At 39.8% G+C, this 15,022-nt stretch overlaps 1 protein-coding gene across 3 annotated transcripts in view; it reads left to right on the forward strand.

Annotated features, from left to right (window-relative positions):
* Positions 1–7,718: 7,718 nt before the first annotated feature.
* Positions 7,719–15,022, forward strand: part of CFAP300 (cilia and flagella associated protein 300) — a 36,290-nt gene continuing 28,986 nt past the window's right edge. For 2 of the 3 annotated variants that reach the window (XM_025356978.1, XM_025356980.1), the window contains exons 1-2: positions 7,719–7,883; positions 8,118–8,199. In XM_025356978.1, the coding sequence (XP_025212763.1) occupies positions 7,774–7,883; positions 8,118–8,199 (192 nt within the window). In that variant the 5' untranslated portion in view covers positions 7,719–7,773. The remainder of the gene's footprint in view (positions 7,884–8,117; positions 8,200–15,022) is intronic. The other variant, XM_025356981.1, reaches the window with a different exon arrangement.

A 15,022-nucleotide genomic window follows, 5' to 3' on the forward strand; every position in this document is an offset into this window, starting at 1 on the left:
ATTTTTTATTGTGTCTATTTGATTCTTCTCTCTTTTCTTCTTTCTTAGTCTTGCTAGCGGTCTATCAATTTTGTTGATCTTTTCGAAAAACCAGCTCCTGGATTCATTGATTTTTTGAAGGGGTTTTTGTGTCTCTATCTCCTTTAGTTCTACTCTGATCTTAGTTATTTCTTGCCTTCTGCTAGCTTTTGAATTTGTTTGCTCTTGCTTCTCTAGTTCTTTTCATTGTGATGTTAGGCTGTCGATTTTAGATCTTTTCTGCTTTCTCTTATGGGCATTTAGTGTTACGAATTTCCCTCTCCACACTGCTTTAAATGTGTCCCAGAGATTCTGGTATGTTATGTCTTTGTTCTCACTGGTTTCAAAGAACATCTTTATTTCTGCCTTCATTTCGTTATGTACCCAGTAGTCATTCAGGAGCAGGTTGTTCAGTTTCCATGTAGTTGAGTGGTTTTGATTGAGTTTCTTAATCCTGAGTTCTAGTTTGAATGCACTGTGGTCTGAGAGACAGTTTGTTGTGATTTCTGTTCTTTTACATTTGCTGAGGAGTGCTTTACTTCCAACTATGTGGTCAATTTTGGAATAAGTGCAATGTGGTGCTCAGCTCACTATCCTAAAGATATATGCACCCAATACAGGAGCACTCAGATTCATAAAGCAAGTTCTGAGAGACCTAAAAAGCAGACTCCCACACAATAATTGGAGACTTTAACACCCCGCTGTCAATATTAGATAGATCAACGAGACAGAAGGGTAAAAAGGATATCCAGAACTTGAACTCAGCTCTGCACCAAGCAGACCTAATAGACATCTACAGAACTCTCCACCCCAAATCAACAGAATATACATTCTTCTCAGCACCACATCACACTAATTCCAAAATCAACCACATAATTGGAAGTAAAACACTCCTCAGCAAATGTATAAGAATGGACAAATGCTTGCTAAAGAATAATAAGCCCCAAATATGTGCCTTTTAGAAGAAAAAGTTAAAGGATGGAAGGACATATCACGAAGATATTAACCAAAAAAGGCTATAGTAACTATATTACTATATTACAGGTAGATTTTCAAGCACAACTGTTACAATAGACAAAGAGGGGTATTTCATATTGATAAAAGGTTTATTGTGATAGAAAGAAATGACTAACATATTGATTGATTGATTGATTGATTGATTGGTGGAGACACATCCCTAAGCTGGAGTGTAGTGGTGTGATTGCAACTCGGTGCAGCCTTGACTTCCTGGGCTCCAAGCAATTCTCCCACCTCAGCCTCCAGAATAGCTAGGACTACAGGTATGCACCACCATGCCCAGCTAATTTTTTATGTTTTGTAGAGACAGGATTTCACCATGTTACCTAGGGTGGTCTGCAACTTCTGAGCTCAAGCGATCCTCTTACCTCAGCCTCGAAAAGAGCTGGGATTACAGGTGTAAGCCTCACACCTGGCCTATGTATAAATTTTTGTAAACAAAAAGGTGAAGTACACAAATCCACAACAACCACTACAGATTTTAAACTTCCTCTCTCAGTAACTGTTAAGAAAAGCAAACTTAATATCTGTGAAAATATAAAATATTTGAACAGAACAATTACCGTATATGTGACACCAAATTTAACTACAGAATATATATCCTTTTCAAGTGTACATAGACTAGTCATCAAAAAAAGCATATGCAAAACCATAAGTCTCAATAAATTTGAAAGAACTGAAATCATACAGACTATGTTTTATGTTTTCTGACCAGTAGAATTAAACTGGTCAGAATTAAAATTCAGTAGAATTAAACCAGTAGAATTAAAATTCAGTAGAATTAAACTAGAAATAAGTAACAAAATGAAAAATAGAAATATCTAAATACTTAAGATTAAACATATTTTAAATAACTCATCAAATAAGAAACTCTATTGGAAATTAGAAAATATTTTGAACTGAATGATGAAGAAAATATGTCATGTCAGAACATGTAGGATGTAACTAAAATAGTGTAAGCTATTTATTTATATCTTTTTTTTTTTTTTTTTTTTTTTTGAGACAGGGTCTCACTCTGGTTGCCCAGGCTGGAGTGCAGTGGCAGGATCATGACTCACTGCAGCCTTGACTTCCCATGCTCAAGCAATCCTCCTACCTCAGCCTCCCCAGTAGCTGGGACTATAGGTGCGCACCAGCACATCCGGCTACTTTTTCAAAATTTTAGTAGAGTCGGGATCTCACCATTTTACACAGGCTGGTCTCCAACTCCTGGGCTTAAGAGATCCACCTGCCTTGGCCTCCCAAAGTGCTGACATTACAGGTGTATGCCACCTTGCTCAGCCTATTTACATCTTTTAAAGCATATATCATTTAAAATGTCAACTTGGCCAGCATGGTGGCTCACACCTGTAATCCGAGCACTTTGGGAGGCCGAGGCGGGGTGGATCACCTGAGGTCAGGAGTTTGAGACCAGCCTGACCAACATGGTGAAATTTCATCACTACTAAAAATACAAAAATTTGCCAGGCGTGGTGGCACACACCTGTAATCCCAGGTACTTGGGAGGCTGAGGCAGAGGAGGCGCTTGAACTCAGGAGGCGAAGGTTGCAGTGAGCTGAGATCACACCACTGCATGCCAGCCTGGGCAATAGCGTGAGACTGCCTCAAAAAAAAAAAAAAAAAAAGTCAAAAATCAATGATCCCAGCTTAGAAATTAACGACCTAGAAAAAGGTCAGCAGATTAAACTCAACAGAAGAAGAAAACAATAAAGATAAGAACTGAAATCAACTAAGTAGAAAGCAAACATGCAATATAGAAATTCAACAAAGCCAGAGTTGGTTGGTTGTCAAGAATAACATCAAGGCCACGGCCGGGCGCAGTGGCTCATGTCTGTTATCCCAGCACTTTGGGAGGTCAAGGTGGGTGGATCACCCGGGGCCAGGAGTTCGAGACCAGCCTGACCAACATGGTGAAACCCTGTGTCTACTAAGATACAAAAATTAGCCGGCGCGGTGGTGCATGCCTGTAATCCCAGCTACTCGGGAGACTGAGGCACGAGAATTGCTTGAACCCAGGAGGTGGAGGTTGTGGTGAGCCAAGGTTGCCCCATTGCACTCTAGCCTGGGCAACCAGAGCGAAACTCCGTCTGAAAAAAAAAAAAGAATAACATCAATAAACCACTGGGAAGGCTGGTCAAGAAAAAAAGAAAATATATAAATCATCAATAGTAAAACTAAAAAATAGCACCATTATAGATTCCACAAACATTTAAAAGGTAAGTTTTTAAATGTAAGAAATAATATTATGCCAATAAAATTGAAAATCTAGATGAGGTGTTCAAATTCCTTAAAAACTATAACAGTCATAGATGGAGTTTTCTTTTTGGCATAATTTTAAAAAGCATTTGAGAAATACATATTACCAATATTATAGAAAGTTTAGGCTGGGCACAGTGGTTCACGCCTGTAATCCCAGCACTTTGGGAGGCTGAGGCAGGTGGATCACTTGAGGTCAGGAGTTCAAGACCAGCCTGACCAACATGGAGAAACCCAGTCTCTACTAAAAATACAAAAATCAGCCAGGCATGGTGACGCATGCCTATAATCCGAGCTACTCAGGAGGCTGAGGTAGGAGAATCGCTTAAACTCAGGAGGCGGAGGTTGCAGTGAGCCAAAATTGCACCACTGCACTCCAGACTGGGCAACAGAGCGAGACTTCGTCTCAAAAAAAAAAAAGGTTTAGCAATAAAAAATTAGACAAAACTTTTCAATTCATTTTAGGAGGTCAGAAAAACATTAATAGTAAAGCTTAACAAGCATATAACAGGTAAGGAAAATCACAAACCAATGTCTCTCATGAACTTAGAATCAGACATCTTAAACATGGTATTATCACATTTATCACATTTAATAATGTGCTTTATAAAAAGAAAAATATAACAAAGTGGGGCTTATTCTATAAATGCAAAGTTGGCTTAACAGTAACAAAACAAATTAGTTTACTACATTAACAGAATAAAGAAGAAAAAATATATGGTCAATTTGGTAAATGTGAAAAAAAAATTAACGCTTTTACACAATTTTTTAAATCTCAAAAAAAATTGAAGGAAATTTTCTCAATTTGGTAACAGGTATCAGCTAAAACACTTACAGTTTTTACCCTATGTAATGGCTAAAAAATTTTTTTAAATCAAAAAATAAACATAAACATAAACACAAAAATAAATAACCCAAAACCGAACATTTTTGGCTATGATGTTGTAAACAAAGCAAGAATGTCCTCTACTACCACTTCTTTTTTAACATTATCCTGGACATCATAGCCAGTGCACTAAAGTAATTGGGGGCAGCTGGGTGGGCGGCACAAATATTAAACAAAATAAAGTAAAGCTCTTCTTATAACCAGATACCACAATTATGTATATAGAAACTCCAAAAAAAATCTAACAATACATGAGACATAAAAAGATAATTTAGCAAGGTCTCTGGATACAAGATCAATATACAAAATAAATTGTGTAACTATATAATACAACAAACAGGAAGAAAATAAGCTCTTTAAAGTATCACTTATAACAGCACCAAAAAAATGCAATTTTGTTTGTTTGTTTGTTTGTTTTTGAGACAGTCTCACCTCGTCACCCAGACTAGAGTGCAGTGGTGTGATCTCGGCTCACTGGAACCTCCACCTCTGGGTTCAAGTGATTCTCATGCCTCAGCCTAGTATCTGGGATTACAGGCGTGTGCCACCACACCCAGCTAATGTTTTTGTATTTCCAGTAGAGACAGGGTTTCACCATGTTGCCCAGGCTGGTCTTGATTCCTAGCCTCAAGTGATCTGCCTGCCTCAGCCTCCCAATGTGCTGGGATTACAGACATGACCTACCACTTCTGGCCTAACATAGGGTTTTTCAACCTTGGTACTATCAACATTTTGAGCCAGATCAGTCCTTGTTGTGGGGGCCTATGCTGTACATTGCAGGATGTTTAGCAGGATAGTTGATCTCTACCCACTAGATGCCAACAGCACTCCACACCTCAGTTGGGACAACTAAAAATATCTCGACATTGTCGAATATCCCCAAGGGAAGCAAAATTAACCGTGGCTGAGAATCATTGATCTAATGAAAGATATCAATACTCTTCCACTCAATACCTTAAAACATAGTTGACAGAAATTAAAGATCTAAATAAATAGATATTTATTATAATTTAGAAGACAATATTGTTACAAGGTTAATTCTCCCTAAATTCATCTAGATAGTCAATGTAATTCCAATTAAAATCCCATCAGGTGGGCTAGGCACGGTGGCTTATGCCTGTAATCCCAGCACTTTGGGAGGCCGAGGCAGGTGGATCACTTAAGGTCAGGAGTTCGAGACCAGCCTGGCAAACATGGTGAAACCCCATCTCTACTAAAAATACAAAAATTAGCCAGGCATGGTGGTGGGCTCCTGTAATCCCAGCTACTTGGGAGGCTAAGGCAGTAGAATCGCTTGAACCTGGGAGGCGGAGGTTGCCATGAGCCAAGATCATGCCATTGCACTCCAGCCTGGGCGACAAGAGTGAAATTTCATCTCAAAAAAAAAAAAAAAAAAAAAAATTCCCATCAGGTTTCTTTAATGGAAAATGATAAACCCAATCTAAAATTTATACAGAAACGAAAAGGCAACAGCCTATGCAATCTTGAAGAAAAATAACAAAGTTACCCAATTTATACCATCAGATATTACATCTTTATATGATCCTACAGTAATTAACACAATGTGGCATTTGTGTAAGGACAGTCCAATAAACTGAATAGAAAGAACAAAAACAGTCACTTGATTTTTTTTTTTAAAGTGCCACAGCAATTCACTGGATTAGAAATGGTCTTACCAATATATAGAGCTGGGTCTACTGAAAAACCACAGGGAAAGAACTAACCTTCAGCTTTAAAAAATTATTTTGAGATGGATTATGGACAAAAATGTGAGACTACCTTCATGACTTTGTTTAGGCAGAAATCAAACCTGACACATAAAAAAGAAAATCAATAAATTCAACTTCATTAAAATTAAGAATTTCTGAGCATCAAAGCTACAGGCAAGCTACAAGCAAAGAGAATGTTCGTAATATGTATATCTGGCAATGGGCTCATATCCATATTAAATAAAAACTTCCTAAACATTAGTAAGAAAAAGACTGACAACCTTCTTCCTCCTAACGGATAAAACAAATGGGCATTTCCCTAAAGAAGATATCCAAATGACCCACCATATTACAAAGTTGCTCGGCAACATTAACTATCAAGGAAATGCAAACTGAAATCACAATAAAAAATTAACATAACCTCCCTAGAATGGCTAAAATTTTAAAAGACTGGCAATACTATGTGTTGGCAAGGATGTTGAACAACGGGAAATCTCATTCATTGCTGGTTGGGATGTCAATTGATCTTTAGAAAACTTTTTGACAGTATGTAGTGAAACTAGACATACTGACACCATGTAACTGAGCAATTCCAACCCTGGATATATTTCCAACAGAAATGGTGCATCAGTCCATCCAAAGGCATACACAGGAATGTTCATAGCTGCTTTCATCATAACCTCAAAGAGGAAACAGCCCAAAAGGATAAACTGTAGTATAGGCAAGTTACAGAATACTAAACATCAATGAAAAGGAATAATCTCTTTCTCTCTCCCTGTTTCTCTTTTTTGTCCTTGTTCCCTGTCTCTTCTTCTGCTAATGCTGCTAAAAAATAATCAAGGTCAGTTCTTAAGGGCTAGGGGAAAAGGAAAGAAAGCAACGAGATGGAAAAGAACTATCCCTCCCATTCTGAAGTCCAAATGCATTGTTATGAGGCAAAAATAAAAACTACAGAAACAGGTCAGGCACGGTGGGTCAAGCCTGTAATCCTAACACCTTGGGAGGCTGAGGCGGGCGGATCACTCCAGGTCAGGAGTTCGAGACCAGCCTGGTCAACATGGGGAAACCCTGTCTCTACTAAAAATACAAAAACTTAGCTTGTAATCCTAGGTACTCGGGAGGCTGAAGCTGGAGAATCATTTGAATCCTGGAGGCGGAGGTTGCAGTGAGCCGAGATCGCGCCACTGCACTCCAGCCTGAGCAACAGGGCAAGACTCCATCTCAAAAAAAAAAAAAAAAAGTAGAAACGAAGGAAATTTTCAATAGAAAATAAGAAAAGTGTGTTTTCTATTAAACAGCATGCTGTACCAGAACACAAGTGGTCTAAAAAAACAAATATAAATAAACAGCATGTTGTAATGTACTGTGTATGGAAACTTTTTTTTTTTTTTTTTTGGCCTTTAAATGTACATTTTAAGGGAAAAAAAAAAAAACCCACAGATGGTAAAACAGAATAGTTTCCTAAGTAGTCACATAGACATTTGTCTTCCAAAATAGATAAACCTAATTCAGAATAATGTTTTCTTCGGAAACGTTTGAGTCATCAAACGTAGATAACTCTAAATCTGAGGTTATAGCTCTTGAGACTAGGACATTAACCCATGCTGTGTAATTATTATTAAAAGTCAACGTCAACAAGTATCGATTGGCAATCTGTCTCCATCCCCGACCCCTAGTTTCCCTAACCGCCAAGCCCGGGGTGGGGGAGTGGAGTGGCACAAGCTCCCGGGAAAGACAGGCTGACCTACCTCCCTGCACCCACTGCGGCAAGGCCGGGACCTCTGGGTCCCTAGAGACGCGTGGCCCCGCCCCCGCAGCGTGGCTTCGACCCGACGGCCGCCGCGTCTCCATGGAAACGGCCCTGGCATCCACGCAGCCGAGAGCACGATGGCTACTGGGGAGCTCGGGGACGTGGGCGGCTACTACTTCAGGTTCTTGCCTCAGAAAACCTTCCAGTCTCTGAACTCTAAGGAGATCACTAGCCGGCTCCGCCAGTGGTGAGGAACCGAGGCGCAGGGAGAGAAGAGGCCCTTCGTCTTCGCGGCTATGGAGGCGCGGGCCGGGCATCGAAGGGACCCGCGCGGGTCGGCGCCATTCTGAGCGAACCCCGAGGCTTCCTGAGTGAACCCCGAACCACCCGGGCAGGCGGATGCTGTGGGTGGGATCGGTTATCGGTGCGCTCTGAGAGGGTGCCAGCCCCCAGATGATTTATTTTTCCTTCTCTGCCCCAGGTCCATGCTGGGCAGAATCAAGGCGCAGGCGTTCGGCTTTGACCAGACCTTTCAGGCTTATCGGAAGGATGATTTCGTTATGGTTAGTATGGGGGTCGGAGAGTTCCTTGGGTCTCTGCCGATTTTTAAACTTCCCCCCAACGTTGGCATGGATTCTTGTGAGCACGCCATTCCTTAATGTGGTCGTTTTCTTGGCGTTTGGGAGTAATAAAAGGTGCAAATGATTTTTTTAAAGGAACTTTTACGTTTCGAATCACCCATCATAAATTTGTTTGTCATTTAGTTCATTCTTTCTCTACTTTCAGCATCTTGTATCTTGCCTCAGGGAAGTTTGCAGTTCTGGAAAATCGCCTGCTCTCTAGAAGATTAGCTTCTCCCTTTTCTAATTTTTGTTTCATTTTATTTAGTTTTGTTTTATTTTATTTTATTTTATTTACTTATTTTTTGAAACAGGGTCTTTCTCTGTCAACCAGGCTGAATGAAGTGCAGTAGCACCATCTCAGCTCATTGCAGCCTCGACCTCCGGGGCTCAAGTGATCCTCCCACCTCAGCCTCCTGAGTAGCTGGGACTACAGGTGCAGGCCACCTCGTCAAGCTAATTTAAAAGAAAGAAAGAAAGAAAAACAAAACAAAACAAATTTTTTGAGGGAGAGCCTCACTAGGTTGCCCAGGCTAGTCTTGAATCCCCGGGCTCAAGCAATTCGCTCACCCCGGCCTCCCAAAGTGCTGCGATCCACCCCCAGCCTCTCTTTTTAAATAGGCACTACCTCATTTTAAAAAAATTAAATATTATCACACAGCTTTATCACCGCTTTACTTACTAGCTCCAAATTACTTTTGAGTTTTTTCTCAACATCACACCCACTCTGAGAACTGGGCTTCAGGCTCTACCAGCAGTTCCAAATGAGAATTCCCCCAAAAAGGTTTGAAGCCGTAGCACAGTGATTTGAATAAGTCTTTTGACTGCTAGAGGTGACTACTTTGAGAGAGGTAAAACTCACTTGAAAGTTTAAGTTTTGATGTGTTTGTTAAAATTTAGTCCATTATTTTCAATCCTGTTTTGCTTTTTTCTCTCCTCAATCAAATGGAAAATGCTGTTATGGTTTATGAAATTATCTTCATTCTCTGCCATTCATGTTCTTCACGCATTGACTGTAGTTTATAGTTTGGAATAATAAGCACTTCCTGAGGGCCTGTCATGTGCTAGGAATTCCTTCCAGTGCTACGGATAAGAGGAGGAACAAGACAAGCGCCCAGCTGTCAAAGATTGTACAGGCCTTGGCAAGACTACAATAAATTTTTTTAAAAATCTGATTATTTCATATAGTGATAAGGGCAGTAAAGAGGAGGAAATGGAGAAAGGAGAACATTAGGTAGGATTGTGTCATAGTTCTGGAGGCTAGAAGTCTTAAATCAAGGTGTTGGCAGGGCCATCATTCCTCTGAAACCTGTAGGGGAGAATCCATCCTTGCCGCTTCCTGGCTTCTGGCGGTTGCCACCCACCCTTGACATCCTTTAGCTTGCAGCTGCAGCACTTTCTTCTCTGCCTGTCAGTCCCATAGCCTTTCCCTTCATGTGTCTGCATCTCTTTTCTTCTTATAGAGACACCAATCATATTGAATTAAGGGCCCAGCATAACCTAATCTTAATTAATTACATCAGCAACAACCCTAATTCCAACTAAGGTCACTTTCTGATATTTCAGGAAGGATGTAAATTTTGGGGGACACTATCAACCCATAACAGAGAGTAAATTGGTTAAATGTCTATCTCCCTTTCCCTAAGATAGTGTGATAGTGCCATTATATTAGAATGCTACTGATAATGACATTAATAACATTTCTCAAATACTCATGGTTAGATTATTATGTAGCTTTTTATATTTTTTATTTATACCAGTACTAGCTGTCTATAATTTTTTCTTAAAGATCAGGATTTGAGGTCACTGAATTTTAGAATACTGTAAAAATTTTAATATAATTCATTTATTCAATAAATATTTGTTGAATATTTACTGTGTCCCTCTAGAGGGTATTAAAAAGATGAAGAGAACTGATCCCAGCTTACAAGGCATGTATAGTTTGGGGAGCTAGAAATGTTAAGAAAAAAAAAAGTCTGAGGCAGGGCATGGTGGCTCACAACTGTAATCCCAGCACTTTGGGAGGCTGAGGCAGGAGGATCACTTGAGCCCAGGAGTTTGAGACCAGCCTGGGCAACAGAGTGAGACCCTGTGGCTATTTTTTTAAAAAATTTTAATTAGTTGGGTGTGGTGGCACACACCTGTAGTTCTAGCTACTTGAGGGCTGAGGTGGGAGGATTGCTTGAGCTGTGATCGTGCCACTGCACCCTAGCCTGGGTGACAAAGTAAGACCCTGTCTCAAAAAAAGAAAATTCTATATTACTTTACAAAGTATGATTCTATAGCAGTAGTGACTCCAGTGTGTGCTGATTCAGCTTTCAGCCTATCATTAATCTTTACAATAATCTGCTAAGTTTGGTGGTGTTCTGACTCCCATTTTATAGCTTAAAATTCAGAAAGGTAAGTAATTTATGCAAAAACATTCAGCAAAGGGCAGAACCCAGGCATTTTGACTCTGGATACCATGCTATTTCTACTACAAAAACTCATTACTGAACAGAGGGTATTGTTTAAACTAGAATTCCAGATTTTGAATTTTCCCTTTCAATTTAAAATTATGTTCCAAAAGTGTATTTGTGAGATGATAAATGGATGGGAGGAAACATTTATATGGCAAACATTTGTTTAGTTCCTAGGTCTATATAGATGATATAGATGCATAGACACAATTAAAGCAAGGGAAATAACCAAAACTGCATTGCAGAGAGAGAAGAGATATAATACATAGCAGAGGCATAAGGTACTTTGGTGGCACAAAAGAGAAAGTGATCATTTTTGACTGAGGTGGTCAGAAGAGCATTTAACAAGACAAGACTGTTAAGGTGGGGCCTGAAAGATGAGTAGGAATTCATTAGGTCGATGAATTGGCAAGGATAATATTTGAGAGATGGGTGGGATAATATTTTAGAAGATCTTTTGTGCCATGCAAAGAAATTTGGGCTAAGAAGGAAAAGGTTTTAAGAAAGACTTTAAATTTTAAAATATTGAGATCACCTTGCCAAAAGTGTGGAGAGTGAGTTGTTAGGACTGAGTTAGGAAGTAGTGACACCAAATTGGAAACTGTTGTCCTCTAGACAGTTACATGATGATGTCGAGTACCAGTGTGGCCCAGATTTAGGAGAAAGGCTTAAGGAACGGTAAGATATTGAGAGTAAAGGAGAGGGGCACATGTAGGATGACTCCCAAGTTTCTGGCTTGGTTGACTCGAGTGGCTGATGATGCCATTAAATGTGTAGAAAACACAGAATTACAAGGAAAATGAGTTCAGTTTTAGGCATGCTGAGTTTGAGGTACATACAAGTGGCAGTATTCTAGATAGTTGAATATAACATTTAACTTTGGATTTCAAGAGAGCTCTGGGCTCAGTATATAGTGTTGACATCTTCACGATGGGACTAGGGATGATAAGGAGAATTTTCCACATAAACAACTGCAAGGAAGCACCTTAATTTACAGAGCTTTCCTGGAAGCCTGCACAACACTTCTGCTTACATCTCATGACCAGATCTTAGGCATGTGACCAGAATTTAGGCCTCCCACATCCCAGGGAGGCTGGAAATGCAGACTAAGCTGAGCATATTGCTGTCCCAAATAAAAATGGGATTCCTTAAGGAAGAAAGAATTGATATTGGATTAGAAACCATCAGTCTGCCAGATAGATGATATATTCAAATATATACTTAAATAATTTAGAAATATTGTCTGTCCAGTATGCATTCTGGATGTAAAAATTAAATTAATAAAAAATTGAGAATAGAGAAACTTATCTTTTTCTACTTTCAGATTTCTATTTATTATTTGTTTATTTTTAATAGAGACAGGGTCTCACTATGTTGCCCAGGCTGGTCTCAAACTCTCAGGCTCTAGCAATTCTCCTGCCTCAGCCTCCCAAAGTGCTGGGATTACAGGTGTGAGTTATCACACCCAGCCCACTTTCACATTTTATGAAACAAGTTTATTTAACGTTTTCACATGCATTTTGACATCAATGTCTTTGTTACTACTGTAACTAGTTTAGGAATCATCTTATATTTTTCCAAAGCACAATCAGCTTTCCTAAAGTTGAGATACAGAAAATCTCTTCTAATGCCTTGCTGGAAATTCCATTCCAGAAACGCAATTTGCACGTATTAGGACATTTTTTAAAAATTCACTTATTAGACATATAATCGTAATCTCAATAATGTACCTTGCATTGCCTTATTCGAGGGTCCCTTGTATAGACTCATTTCCTTTGGTTCTAGGTCAATTCACTGCAGGCCAGTTGACCTGCTGCTCCATTTATAATGACATCTAACATGTAAGTGTTAAGTTAATAACCTCCAGGAGTAATTACTAAATCCAAATTAAATTTTCTTTTTCTTAAGAGATTCAGAAGGCCTAAAATGCATTCAAAACCAATATTAATTGAGGTTAATTCCAGTTTATGTGTCTTTTTCAAAATGTACCAGTATATAAATTAAAATACTTGCATAAATATTCTTTTATTTGAAAGCCTGAAAAGTCATAAGGCAACTTGCTTTTTGTCTAGAAATAACTTTGGGGAAAATTTATCTTTTTATAATTAAGCATATATGATACCTATTTGGAAAAAAAATGTGTTTACCTTCAATTCTTCAACACTAGAATGTAAATTCCATAAGAACAGGGACTGTGTCTTGCTTGGCATAATGTAGACATTTGTAAATAATCCTCAGCTCACATCTCTTCTCTGTTCTCTTTCTTGTTAAATAGCATTTATTAAATGGTTTTTCATGAAGAGAAATCCCAGGAGTCATCTTCAATTCTTCCTTCTTCATTTGTTTCTTCCTCCTAAATAACATTAAATTCATCTACTTCTCTTCCTCCCCACTTGGTATCTCCTTGACTGATGGGAACATCAGCTCTTCCATAATTACAACAGTAACCTTCCTCCTAACCAGTCTTTTTCCAGCCCTTCAATTCATTCTCCACACTGCATACAGAATGAACTTTAAAGAAAGATAGATGATTCTGATAACTGTTTCCTCTGCTTAAAAACCTTCTGTCTGGCCAGGCACAGTGGCTCAAGCCTGTAATCCCGGCACTTGGGGAACCCGAGGCAGGTGGATCACCTGAGGTCAGGAGTTCGAGACCAGCCTGACCAACATGGTAAAACCCCGTCTCTACTAAAAAATACAAAAATTAGCTGGGCATGGGTGGCGGGTGTCTATAATCACAGCTACTCAGGAGGCTGAGGCAGGAGAATAGCTTGAATCTGGGAGGCGGAGGTTGCAGTGAGCTGAGATCACGCCATTGCCCTCCAGCCTGGGCAATAGAGTGAAACTCCTTCTCAAAAAATAATAATAATTAATTAATCAAAAAATAAAATTTAAAAAAAGGCTGGGCATGGTGGCTCTCACGCCTGTAATCCCAGCACTTTGGGAGGCTGAGGCGGGCAGATCACCTGAGGTCGGGAGTTCAAGACCAGCCTGACAAACATGGAGAAACCCCATCTCTACTAAAAATACAAAATTAGCTGGGCGTGGTGGCGGGCGCCTGTAATCCCAGCTACTTGGGAAGCTGAGGCAGGAGAATCACTTGAACCCAGGAGGCAGAGGCTGCAGTGAGCAGAGATCATGCCATTGCACTCCAGCCTGGGCAACAAGAGCTAAACTCCATCCAAAAAAAAAAAAAAAAAACTTCAGTGTGGCTGGTGCTGTGGCTTATGCCTGTAATCCCAGCTTTTTGGGAAGCCAAGGCAAGAGGATAACTTGAAGCCGGGAGTTTGAGACCAGCTTGGGCAACAAAGTGAGACCCTGTCTGTATTACGAAATTATAAAAGAAAAAAGAAAAAGAACTTCAGTGTTTTCCCACTGCCCTTAGATCAAAATACTGATCAAGATCTAGATCGATTTTAGATCAAGATTAAAATTCTTCACTTGACTGCAAGGTCAATTTAACTCCCCAGCCTTATCTGACCATTGCGCCTTCTGGGTCACACCAAACCTCTTCACTTTCCTTGAATGGAATGTACCATCCTTTCTCACCTTACAGCTTTCAAACTTGCCATTTTCTCTCCATTAAAAAATGGTAATTCCAGTGGCATACTGGAACCAGTTTAGGAGAGCCTGATTGCTAGACTTTCAGGAATCTTTGTTTGTTGGTTGTTATACTGTTGGCAACTTGAAATCCACCATGGAAACAGGCAAACACTACAATCAGGGCTTTTTGGGGGAAGAAGGGTGGCCAGTTGTTAAATATTTCCCAGTATACCCTGTTGCCCAGCTAACTCTTACTCAACTTTCTGATCTAAACCTAAATGTTCTTTCTTTATTAACATTTCTTCCCAATACGATTAGATTATGTCTGCCCATTTTGTACTTTGATAGCATCTGCACTTTTTTGTAGTATACGTGTCACGTAACTATCTCCTCTCTTACTATCTGCCTGCCCATGAGGGCAAGCACTGTCCATTGGATTTTAGTATTAGGAAGTCAAGAGTACTATTCATTAAGTGATAGGAGCAGGAGCCAGATAGAGAGGAATGAGAAGTAGGTAAGAGAAGTAAGGCCAGGCTTGGTGGCTCACGCCTGTAATCCCAGCACTTTGGAAGCCTGAGATGGCTGGATCGCCTGAGGTCAGGAGTTCGAGACCGGCCTGGCCAACATGGCAAAATGCCGTCTCTACTAAAAATACAAAAATTAGCTGGGCATGTTGGTGCACTTCTGTAGTCCTAGCTACTTAGGAGGCTGAGGCAGGAGAATCTATTGAACCCAGGAGGTGGAGGCTGCAGTGAGCTGAGATC

The sequence above is a fragment of the Theropithecus gelada genome, chromosome 14, assembly GCF_003255815.1.
Source record: "Theropithecus gelada isolate Dixy chromosome 14, Tgel_1.0, whole genome shotgun sequence".
NCBI lineage: Eukaryota > Metazoa > Chordata > Mammalia > Primates > Cercopithecidae > Theropithecus > Theropithecus gelada.